The following is a 12,844-nucleotide window of genomic DNA, read 5'->3' as shown; positions in this document are numbered from 1 at the left end:
AGAATTTTAATGGAGAGCACATATATCTTTAACTAATTTAGGAGCTACTGGCAGGTGTTTAAAAAAACAGTAATCCTCTAACTCAATTTAAAAATACTCTAAAACTTAATTACCTTTAGACTTCCTAAGACTAATTACAAACTAATTATATTAATCTTACACTCTCTTCTCTGTTCAAAAACAGTCCAGTTGCACTAAAGAAAAGTAACAGAACAGACACTCTTTTTTTTTTTTTTGACAGATGGAAGCTCTGGGGCTAATTTCTAATAAAAACAACCTTTTGATATTCATCTCTGATAAAAAGCAGAGAGCATCCTGGTGGCTAAAACTGATATGCCATTGTAGGTAAATAAATTAATGTTTCATGGTTCTTAAATGTCTCATTAATCATATTAATATACTGTATTTTGCACATCTCAGACATATGATTCATTACACAAAATAATGATAATGCAATGAGTGTGCTTCAAAAAATAATGATTATTTAATGCAGAAACACTTTTATTGCTGATTCTGACTAAATTGGATTACTTGCCAACAAATAAGATAAAATACTGCATCGTTAAAGATTCATATAATCTGTCTACTTCAGTATCAATATCTATAGCTCTATATCTGTATTTCTTAGTTTCCTTTGCCAATTACAATGGAAGTGTGAAGTTCATGTGTGCTGGAATACACATACAGGAAGTCTGAAAAGGCTAAGGTTGTAGAATATGCCAGAAATGTAAGGTCTATAAGGTCTCATTTTGAAGCCTCTTATAGAGTTTTAAATACAATTAAGGAATAGCCTTTCAAAGTGAATGTAATTAGTAGCAGTGGCAGTAGTAGCAATAATAATGACAATGACAACAAACACTCATATAAACAGCACTATATATGAGTCACTATTCTAGACACTTTGTGTATTAACTTATTTAAACCTTTGCAACAAGTAGGTTTGTTATGAAGCAGGTACATTATTATCCCCATTTACAGATGAGAAAGCCACAGAATAGTAATCTGCTCAAGTTCAAATATAATGAAAGTAAAAATGTAATGACTGTAAACAGCTCTAATATAAGTGCTGATTTTACATTAGTATATGGAAATATTTTCATACTATCTTCTCAACATTTTAATTTCTTTGTTTTAGTCTAGTATATTATTTTTCCAAAATACAATATAAGTATAAATCCATCCTCAATCCAAACTTAAAAAGTAGAGGAATCATAAATATTCTTTAAGCAACTACATATTAATTTACTGGCAAAATTAATTTCAGTAGTGAAAGGGTTGGAACTAGATATCTTATTATTGTTTAAGCTTAATTTAGTAACAATTATCAACCATCTACTTGCTGATCAATGAAACTCAAGGAACTGATGAATTATTTAAATGCCAAATTTTATGAATATGGGGCCTGCAATTTTCATATAATTCTCAAAGGAATGTGTGGGTTCAAATAGGTTAAAATCTGGTGATTTAGGTGTTTTGCATCTCTCTTTTTTCAGGAAAATTAAGATATTTAAGCATGTTTGGTCCTACAATCTTTAGTTTACTATAATAATCTCTACATTATATGATAAAAAGTGAGAGAACTTAGTCTAAATAATGTTGCCTTTATTAGTTTAGTATTCACAAATGGCTAAGCTCTAAATTTTGAAAAGCCTTGTTGAAAACAAAATACAAATAGTTTATTTCGACAATCCTTTTAAAAACTATATTTTAGTTAATTGCAAAATAATTTTATTAGTTTCCTTACCAGTTAATGACTCTTTTGCATCATCATCTTTAGATTCATCTGTTTCTGTACTATCATAATCGAATGATTGATTAACTGGCTCACAGGGGTGAACTGTCTGGTCATCCATAACTTTAAGTAATAAGAAGATAAACATGTTGAAACAAGAAAAAATAAAATCAATATATGCTTAGGGAAGGAAAATTGAAACATAAACCAAAAGAAATTCCATAGTCACAAATAAACACTAATTGACAATAAACTTGGGGGTAATGTCTATAATGCTAGAGATTATGAAATTAAATTGTCAAAATTACATTTTTATTAGAAGAAAAAAATAAAAGAAAATTAGAGAATGAAATACAAGTCCAATTGCAAGTTACAACCTGTTAGTCTACTATGGAAATTCTAAGATTATACATATTATATTAACACTAGAGGCCTGGTGCACGAAATTCTGCATGGGCAGGGTCCCTAGGCCTGGCCACGATCAGGGCCTTCTGGCTGCCGGCCAGGGCCTCCCTTCCTCAGCTGCTGGCCAGAGCCTTCCTTCATTCCACGCTGCCCCCAGGTGGTTAGCGCACATCAAAGCGAGCAACAGAACTCCCAGTCTCCTGGTCAAACTCCCGCAGGGACACTTTGCATATTAGCATTTTATATATATAGATAAAAATTAAAGTATAGGCAGAACTTTTATAAACTCTTAAAAAGGCAACCTAAACAGTTAGGAAAATATTTTTAAAGTAGTATACAGGTTTGATTTTTGTTTAGAATTCAAAGATTCCAATTAAGTAAAAAATATTTTAAGTCTTAGGATATTATTTAAAGTAATTTTTAATTTTATTTCTATGATTCCAGTATTCTTTGTTTCTGAGGTTTTATTAAGTAGCATTACTATGTTGATCCCTACTACTGAAACAATAATTAGAACTATTTACAAGTATAAATTTCACTTTAATGATTTTATCTTTTACCTTGTCTTAAAAACAAAACAAAACAAAACAAACCACCAAAATTTTGTGTGTGTGTCCAGTCTGACCAATATGAAGATCTCATTGTGCTGGCAAGGAGAATGTTGCTAATGTCTGCAAAAGCCCATTTTGTTAATATGTGTACCTTTTCCGGCTTCTTCAATGACTTGCCTCACTGCTTTCTTTAAACTATTTGCCCGCAACATTATTTCCTTTGGTTTCACTGCTTTCTGGGAAGAAGGTTTTGTTGTGTCATCCAGGAGTTGTTCCTTGCTTTCACACAAGGACTCTTCACTCGAAGATTCCACTGTATCATCTTCTACAAGAACAGGGCTGATGCCTGGGAGAACGGGCGCAGCCTGGGAATCTGTACGCAAAGCCTGGAGCAGTTGTTCAAGCTTCTCATTGAGGACTGAACACTAAGAAAAGAAGAAGAAGAATGCCATAATGAATCTCCATTTATAAGAGATAAAGGACAATAATTTAAATGAATGGTTTCTGATTTCAAAGGAAACATGCGGGATATTGATGTTTACCATTAGTTGCTATTATACATTATACTTTAGACAGCCAATGGATTAAATAATTTATAATTTTAAAAAACAGCACACTTCTTTTAAAAAAATATTTTATTGATTTTTTACAGAGAGGAAGGGAGAGGGATAGAGAGTTAGAAACATCGATCAGCTGTCTCCTGCACACTCCCTACTGGGGATGTGCCCGCAACCAAGGTACATGCCCTTGGCCAGAATCGAACCTGGGACCCTTGAGTCCGCAGGCTGACACTATCCACTGAGCCAAACCAGTCAGGGCAGCACACTTCTTATTTAAATTTATTTATTTATACTTTCAGAACGATTTAGACTCCACTTCATCGGTGAAAATCTTTACAATCTTTGTATAGCTATTTTCCCTCAAAAGAAAAAAAACAAGAAAACACTTTACTATGACACATTACACAAAAATTTAAACATTATACAAAATTTGCCATACAATACACAAACTATCCTATTAACACTTTAACCTCTGCTAAGTCTTGATAAGCTCACCTTCAAAGCTTTGGTTTGCAAAGGAGTGAACAGTGCCTGAGGAATTATTGCCTCAAAGAAAGAGCAAAAAGGAAAATGCACAGGCACTGGCCCCTGTTTCTTTCTACTTTGCTTGAATTACTAAGGATAATTGAGGACTGAATTTCCAGTGATTTCCTTCTCCATTTATTTGCCCTTGATAACAGGCAAGACAAAGTTACAGCAGAAAGAGTTAAAAGAAAAGTGTCAGTCAGGAGGGTTTCTTTTTCTGAAGCTCTCCACAGGGTAGAAGCACAAGAGAAAGAGATTGGAAACTTCAACTGTATGTTTATTTCTATTTTCTTTTCCTTCCTCCCAAATAAACCCCCATCTACAACATGAATCTGGGGGAGATCATTTCTTTGCAAGCCCAAGAGCACCAAGCCTTTTTTAAAAATGCCCTGTCATGAATGCATGAAAGCAGACAGTATCTTTTAAGGTTCAGTAAACGACTCTTAGTTTAGCCTCAGAAAGCTTTCAAAGGGGGGAAAAATCTATAAAGATAAAGGCAAGAAACGGAACCCTGGAAGGTATAGAGGTCTGTAAAGTCTAGGGAATCTGAGGAACTGCGCTGGGATGTACCCGACTGGCCAGAGTCTGCCTGGAAATGGCAAGCCATTCCTCTCTCCACGGAACCTCGGCCTCCTAGCATGCGCCCTGTGACCTGACTACTGTACTTTCCTCCTTCGCCATGCCAGTCAGCGGGAACAGGGAGGTGTGTTATAAAATTCAGTTTGTCGGATGGTCTTCAGCCATGCAGTTTTCCTACATCTTAAGGGGTAACCATAAAATAGAATGTTTTAAGCAGTTATATCTGATTCAAAAGGAACTTTTCTCGTGATTTATGTTTTGGCAAGAAAACCACTTAGTCCATTTAGCTGTAAAACAAGTTCAATGTTAACACTGTCAGTAAAAACCTTTCATGCCCTGATTGTGTCCTTACTTTGTTGGCCACGGCATCAGCTACAACAGCATTTTCCAACGTTTTGTCATATGCCTTCTCTACTTTGGCAACGAAGTCCTTTACAGTTTCACATAGTATCCTTTGAAGAAAAAAAATTGTGCAATTCTGTAAACTCAGTAGGCTGATTTTCCCCCATTTATAAATATATTAAAAATAAGCACAACTAAGCAAACTTCAAAATACTGGAATCATTTGTATTAAACCCATATCTACTGTTTTACATGTCCTAGATAAATTCAAGACATTCTAAGTGAGAAATGGATGCATTAATAAACCTTGCTCTACATACTTTAAATAAAAGCAATTTTAAGGTAATAACAAACCTTTGTCAAATATTCAAATTATATCTTGATAAGAGTATTTTCCAATCCCATTTTAAAAAGCATTATCTCCTAAGCATTATGTAATTTCATAACAGGACTTGCAGACTTGATTGAACAAGAATAAATTTGTCACTTAAGTTGTCACTGTCACTATACTAGTCATCCTAGTGGTACCTTGATCATACATTGCTCCTAAAGAGAAAAGCGGTATGTGTTATGCTAGAGATTGAGCATTAGGACACTGTTATAGATTTTACAAATCTTAAAGAGACATATCACCCAAACACAACACCTGAACCATGTTTAACATTTTGACTTGAACAAATCAAATGTTTTAAAACAAACAAACAAAACCTTTTGAGATAACTGGGTAAAATGGACTGAGTAACAGAATTATTTTTTAAAAAGATTATTAAATACATATTCTGCAAGTGGAATACATTAATTTCTGGGATTTTCTTAGACTGTAGCAAAAAGAAAGTGGGGCTCTGGCTGGTGTTCGCAATGGTTAGATCATCAGCTCACGTACCAAAGGGTCTTGGTTCCCAGTCAAGGGCATGTACCTGGGTTGCAGGTTCTGTCCCTGGCTCTGGTCAGGGAGGGTGCGGGAGGCAACCAATCGATGTGTCTCTCTCTCTCATTGATATTTATCTGTTTCTCTCTCTCTCTCTCTTTCTCTCTCTCTAAAAATCAATGAAAAATGGGGAGTATATGACAAAACGTTGATAAATACTGAAGCAGAGTGACAAGTACAGTGGGAAATCATTACACCAGTCTTTCTACTTTTATGTATATTTGAAAATGTCGATAACAAAAAGTAAATAAAAAAAATGCTGTATTATGGGTATAATGTTATTACATTTTGTCTTCTCTTTTCTGTCTTGAATCTCTTTAAAATTTTAATCTGGGGTTGTAAAGACAGGGTAGCCAGGTAAGCCTAGAAGTATAGGGGGTGATGAGAGGGGACCAGGGTTGGAATAGAATCTGCTTAAAGGCAAATGAACTAGTCAGGTAGAAAGCTAACGCTAATGCTGAGAGCGCAGCCTAGACAAGGAGCTAGGTCAAGGTAAAAAGAATCCAAATGAAATTGGGGAAAACATGAGGTGATGATTTAATAATTTAACACAGCACTCTGGGTTATAAACTCTATTTACTTTATTGCTCAACTTAGTTCTCCTAACAGTTCCATGAGGGAGGGAGGATAGGCATTCTTTCCATTCTTGAACCTGATAAGCAGACATAGGTCACAAAGCTGGCAAATGGCTGAGTCTCAACTAGGGCCTCAGATTTACTCCTGCAGTACTTAGTGCAACACTGTGACTTACTCCAGTGGTTTTCAAGCTGTTTTGCAAAAATATTTCAAATATTCCGCAAATACTTGATTCAAATTTATTTGGAAATAAGGAATATAATTTTTAATGCTCAAATAATCATTACAGATATTAGAGACAAGTATGTTAACTTTTATTTCAAAATTCACTAGTTTTTGCAAATCTTGGACTAAAGCATCTTCTATTTTTATTTAACTGAAGGCAATTTCTTTATACCTAAACAAAATAAAATAGAGAAATCACATTAAATATAAAATCCTGTCATCTATAACAATATTAATTTTTCTCATAAATGACTAATAAATTAATCTAATCCAATTTATTAATGCCAACAAAACATAATTTTTCTAAATACTGGGATTCTGCATAAGTTTTCATTTGAAAAAAATCCCTCTGCTAAAAATGTTATACCTCACAGGTATTAAGTTCAAGAAAAACAGGGAACAAAAGGGGTCATTGCTGTAATGATCCTATTTGCATCTGTCCACATTTTATAACATTAATTCCATGTAATTAAAAATATAAGTAGATCTCAAAAGTTCTCAGCACAAAAAAAATGTACTATGTAACTAAATATTAAAAAATATAGAGAATGTGTAGGAGTCAGTAATCAAACACATGAAGGCTATATTTTTAATGCTCAAATAATCATAAGACTTTGCTAACCTCCAAACTATGAAATGTGACCAGATACAATAGTTACTTAACTGTATTAAAGAATAATTCTTTTATAGCTTGATATACCTTTTTTTAAATTTTTTATTTAATAAATCTTTATTGTTCAGATTATTACAATTGTTCCTTTTCTCCCCCCATAGCTCCCCTCCACCCAGTTCCCACCCTACCCTCTGCCCTTACCCCCCCCCCCCACTGTCCTCATCCATAGGTATACGATTTTTGTCCAGTCTCTTCCTGCACCCCCCCACACCCCTTCCCCCCACCGAGAATTGTCAGTCCACTCCCTTTCTATGTCCCTGATTCTATTATATTCACCAGTTTATTCTGTTCATCAGATTTTTTAATCACTTGATTTTTAGATTCACTTGTTGATAGATATGTATTTGTTGTTCATAATTTTTATCTTTACCTTTTTCTTCTTCTTCCTCTTCTTAAAGAATACCTTGCAGCATTTCATATAATACTGGTTTGGTGGTGATGAACTCCTTTAGCTTTTCCTTATCTGTGAAGCTCTTTATCTGCCCTTCAATTCTGAATGATAGCTTTGCTGGGTAGAGTAATCTTGGTTGTAGGTTCTTGCTATTCATCACTTTGAATATTTCTTGCCACTCCCGTCTGGCCTGCATAGTTTCTGTTGAGAAGTCAGCTGACAGTCGTATGGGTGCTCCCTTGTAGGTAACTAACTGCTTTTCTCTTGCTGCTTTTAATATTCTCTCTTTGTCTTTTGCTCTTGGCATTTTAATTATGATGTGTCTTGGTGTGGTCCTCTTTGGATTCCTTTTGTTTGGGTTTCTCCGCGCTTCCTGGACTTGTAAGTCTATTTCTTTCACCAGGTGGGGGAAGTTTTCAGTCATTATTTCTTCAAATAAGTTTTCAGTATCTTGCTCTCTCTCTTCTTCTGGCACCCCCATAATTCTGATGTTGGTACGCTTGAAGTTGTCCAAGAGGCTCCTTACACTATCTTCATATTTTTGGATTCTTTTTTCTTTTTGCTTTTCTGGTTGAGTGTTTCTTGCTTCTTTGTATTTTATTTTTTTGTATTTTAAATCTTTGACTTGATTCTTGCGATCCTTTAGTCTGCTGTTGGATCTCTGTCTATCATTCTTTATTTCAGTCAGTGTATGCTTAATTTCTAGTTGGTCCTTTTTCATATCCTTGAGGGTCTCACTAAATTTATAGGCCTTTTCTAGAAAATTCTTGAAAAACCTATAACCGTGGTTTTGAACTCTATATCCAGTCGTTTACTTTCCTCCATTTCTTTCATTTGTGACCTGTTTCTTTGTCTCCGCATTTTGGTTGCTTCCCTGAATTGATAGAGTGGCTTTGTGTGCTAGGTGTCCTATAGGGCCCAGTAGCTCAGCCTCCCCAATTACCTGAGGTGGACACTCTTGGTGCACCCCTTTGTGGGCTGTGTGCACAGTCTTGTTGTAGTTAAGCCTTGATTGTTGTTGGTATCACTGGGAGGAATTGACCTCCAGGCCAATTGGCTATGAGGATCAGATGTGTCTATGCTGGGAGAACTTCTGTGCTGGAGACACCCTTATGAGACAAGACTTGCAATAGCCTCTGTACTCAGCTTGGATGGGGCGGAGTCTCAGTGCTGAGCAGACAGCATTGGCTTCCTGTCAGCCCTGCCCTAAGAAGCCCGTGGGTCTCAGTGTCCTGCGGTAATTGCTGCAAGCACCTCTGAGAGAAAGCCACCTTTGAATTTCACCCGCTGCCAGACAGTCCAGTTTCTCCCCAAATGAGTCTGGGTCCCCAGAGTCTTGCCTGAAACTGGAGTTCAGCCCAGTCGGGAGCTTTTGTCTCCCTCCCGCTTGAGAAAGCCAGCCGCACACTCAGTTGCCAGTCCTCTCCACGCGCACGCCTCGATACCTCTGCCTTCCGCAGTTCCTCTGAGTCTCAGTGTGCTTTTCTCTTCCCTTCTATTTGTAGAATTTCCACTCAGCCAGTCTTCCTGTGGTTCTGGATGATGTTCGTTTTGTCTTTCAGTTGTAGTTTTGAAATTTTAGTGCGAGGCAGCAGTTTAGGTGTTCACCTATGCCACCATCTTGGTTTCCATCAACTTGATATACCTTAAGAAAGGTTCCAACTTTCCATTTTATCTATCCATTTCCTCTAAAATGTCCTATAAAGAAGTATTTGATTCATACAGCAAGGGTAGCAAACATTACATTTCTTACTTGAGGAAATAAATTTAGGAAGTACCTAAGGAAGTAACTTAGGTATACGAATTTGGTCCAAGATGAGAAAGACAACAGGGAGTGCTGAGGTCTAGGACAAACTGGAGATCTGTACATTTCACCATAAAGCAATACAATTCACTAAAAAACACCCAACCAAACAAAAACATAGAAACCACTAGCAGCACTACCCACCAAACAAAGACCTTCTGTAGCCCACCTATTTGGGCAACCAGTGTGCTTCCCCTGAGAGTCATTAATTCTTTTCTATTGCTCAGTCCTGTTTCCAATTCCTGGGGGCTATAGCATCAAAACCAACTGTTACTACATTTGTGGTTTTGTCACAAGCAAATTTATTTATTCTGATTTGTCTTTCCTTGATTTTTTGCAAATTAAGTATATACTATACTAAAGTTTGTGTATTTTTTCCTCTATTATTCCCCCACTTCTTTTCTTTCCTTCTTCCCCTCTTTTCTACTCTTTCTGCATAACAGTTATATACCCTGGCTAAGCCAGAGTTCTAAAGCATTCTTTTACTTTTGCTTATCAGTTGACAATTTCATTTGGTTTCATCCTTTCTTCTTGTTGAGGTTCCAGTCTTCATAACTTCAGTTTAGGATGCCTGAAAACTAAATTCTAAATTCCAGCCAGGCAACATGTGTAATGATGAAATCAAGTAGCTTTGGCTCCATGTACAGAATCAGATTAACTAAAATCTGGTAACTTTAAATTAAAATATAATTATGTACTTTAAACATGCTGAGAAAAGTCATTTAAAAAAATCTCATCAGTTTTCCTTTTCCTGATATAAACAGTTCCTAAGCAGTAGTGTTTATGGAAGTAATAAATTATAATGAAATGTGTTTTCTATATTATAATAATCTTAAATACTTCTTTAAATAGGAACTTAGCATAATTAAACTCTAAACACTTACTGTACCTTTTTGACAAAAGAAATCTTTCAAATTAAGCCTTAAAAAATACCTTTTAAAAATTCTCCAACATAAATGTTAAATGATTTTTTAAATGGAAATTTGGTTTATCTAATTCTATAAGCTACTCCAAAGATATCTTTTGGAAAACAAGTCACAAAGAAATAGTGTCAGTGGTAAGAACCAGCTTTCCTTTCATTTTCACCATATAACTATTTCATGATCTCACTCTGTAACTCACTTAGCAGATGATATGACTACTGCATGTTCATCCGAATTAAGGATTTTTGTAAGATGATCTGCAACTGAATCTTCATAAATTGTCATCTGAAAAAAATAGAAAAAACTATATTGTGTTATTGTTGCTGGCAATTATATTACTCGGTTATCACTGTTTTAAAAATGGGACCATTCGTGCCTAGGGCAATGGCTACAATGAATATATAAGAAATAGTCATTCTACCGTGTTCCCTGAAAATAAAACATCCTCCGAAAATAAGACCTACTTACAGGTTTCCTTCTGAGTGAAATATAAGGCATCCCCCGAAAATAAGGCCCAGGCTCTGTCTCAGAATGAAAATTAATTTACCGTAAACTGGTCGCTAGGGCCGCCCTGACTGGCGTCTAGCAACCAGTGACATTACGCGGAGTCCTGACGTTACTGCTGTGTGGAGGTGGAGCGGAGGTCGGAGTGAGTGGTGAGCACGGGGCGGGAGAGAGGAGGAGACTTTCACAGATGCGTGTAGAAGAACAGGAGGATTAGAGCGGATGGGACGCGGCGAAGGTGGTGAGTGCTGGTCTGTCTCTGGTGACACTACCTGATGCTCGCAGCCGCCTTCATGATGACTGAAGGTTCTCAGTCAGTGGCAGACCCTGCTCTAGCCCAGATCCAGGCCCCAGCAAGCCCAGTGACAGTCCCCAGGCAGGCCCCAGGGGGTAAATGTCTGATAAAGGGGTAGGTGGGATGTCTGGTGAAGGTGTTCAGTGGCACAGGGGTGGGGGGAAGGGGTCACTTAAAATGACACAGGAGGATCAGAGGGGGCAATCAAAATGACACAGGAGGATCAAAAGGGGTTACTAAAATGGTAATCCCCCCTCTGATTCTCCTGTGCTATTTTGATTCCCCCCTCTAATCCCCCCTGTGTCATTTTGAGTGATCCCCCTCCCCCCACCTTGATACCCCAATTCCTTTTTTTTTACCCCTACGGTAGAAATGAGAGCAAAAAGAAAAAGCTACTCCATGGAGTACAAGAAAGGAATCATGGAAGACTCTTGGGGCCAAAATCTTACTGCTTTCTGCAAAGAGAAGATGTTGAGTATCCGATTGGTCCGAAAATGGCGAGCAGAGTATGGTAACCTCATTGAACAAGTGGACAAGAGAAATGCTAAAAAGCGCAAGTGTGGATCAGGTCGGCAACCATTATTTTCCGAGCTGGAAGACCTGATCTGTGAATGGGTTGTTGACAGGAGAGCAAAGGCTTTGGTTGTGAATAGGGCTCAGATTCAAGAATTTGCCCTTGCAATGGCACCACAGTTTGACATAGCCCCCGAAGACTTCAAAGCATCACAACACTGGCTGGATAATTTCCTTCAGCGAAGTGAACTGTCTTTAAGAAGATCTACCAACATTGTTTAGGTTGGAAGATACTCAAGTTATTAAGCAAGCACTTGTATTCAAGTCCTTTATTGATGATGCCTACTTCTCTAAATACAATCTTTCCAACATGATTGCTATGGATGAAACTGCATTGATTATGGGCCAGTCATCTCAAACAACAATTGAACAGCGGGGTGCCTCCTTGGTGTACATTCCCTCCACTGCTTACGAAAGTGCACGTGTTTCCTGTATTTTGGCAATTTGTCTGGATGGCACTAAAATCCCACCTTTAATCATTTCTAAGGGAAAGAAGGAAAAGATTGAACGTGTTTTGGGTGTTTTTATTCTTGAAACTGAAAAAGCCTGGGCCACACAAGCAGTTATAAGGAAGTGGGTCGATTTAATGCTGCCGCTTGTTATGCGAGGCAGCCAAAGAGGTCTGCTAGTTTGGGATGCAGCCAGCACTCACCGCGCTAAAGACATGAAGACATTTCTTCATGAAAGAAAAATACATCAGATAATGATTCCCACAGGAATGACGGCCTATTTCCAGACTCTTGATATTGCAATAAACAAGCCATTCAAAGACAATTTGCGCATGGAAATTAATGACTACATTGAAAATAGAATGGAGAGAAATCAGTGTGGAAACTTTGTGAAACCTAAACTGCAAGAAGTTGTGACTTGGGTGAAGAATTCATGGGAGAAAATCACTGACAGTTGCATTGCAAATTCACTGCGAGCAGGCTACCTTGACAAGAAGTACTCATTTAAAGACAGTGCTATTGCTAAACATGAGAGATTTGGTCCACTGATTCTGAAAGAAATGGAGTCACAAGAAATTCACCAGGAAATTCAGGAATTGGATTGTTATGATGATGTTCCAGAAGATGATGACATGATTGTCATTGAATAAATGAGTAAATTCTTGATACTGTAGGATTCAGTTTGTCAGGTTTGTGTTGACAACTACCGTACTACCGTACCATATACAGGTAATAATTTCCTTTATTTTCATTTAACAATAAATGTGTACCGTATTCTTCTTCATGGAAAAATAAGACATCCCCTGAAA

The 12,844-nt window shown here is 37.0% G+C and overlaps 1 protein-coding gene across 3 annotated transcripts in view; it reads right to left on the bottom strand.

The window, feature by feature from the left end:
* Positions 1-12,844, bottom strand: part of DGKH (diacylglycerol kinase eta) — a gene marked incomplete at both ends in the record, with an annotated part of 230,839 nt that overhangs the window by 35,452 nt on the left and 182,543 nt on the right. For all 3 annotated transcript variants that reach the window (XM_080659388.1, XM_080659389.1, XM_080659390.1), the window contains 4 exons: positions 1,745-1,855; positions 2,840-3,113; positions 4,705-4,804; positions 10,414-10,499. In XM_080659388.1, coding sequence (XP_080515514.1) covers positions 1,745-1,855; positions 2,840-3,113; positions 4,705-4,804; positions 10,414-10,499 — 571 coding nt within the window. The remainder of the gene's footprint in view (positions 1-1,744; positions 1,856-2,839; positions 3,114-4,704; positions 4,805-10,413; positions 10,500-12,844) is intronic.

This window comes from Plecotus auritus, assembly GCF_963455305.1.
Source record: "Plecotus auritus genome assembly, chromosome: 3".
In the NCBI taxonomy this organism is placed as follows: Eukaryota; Metazoa; Chordata; class Mammalia; order Chiroptera; family Vespertilionidae; genus Plecotus; species Plecotus auritus.
The sequence above is the reverse complement of the archived record's forward strand: the minus strand, read 5'-3'. Positions and strand labels throughout refer to the sequence as shown.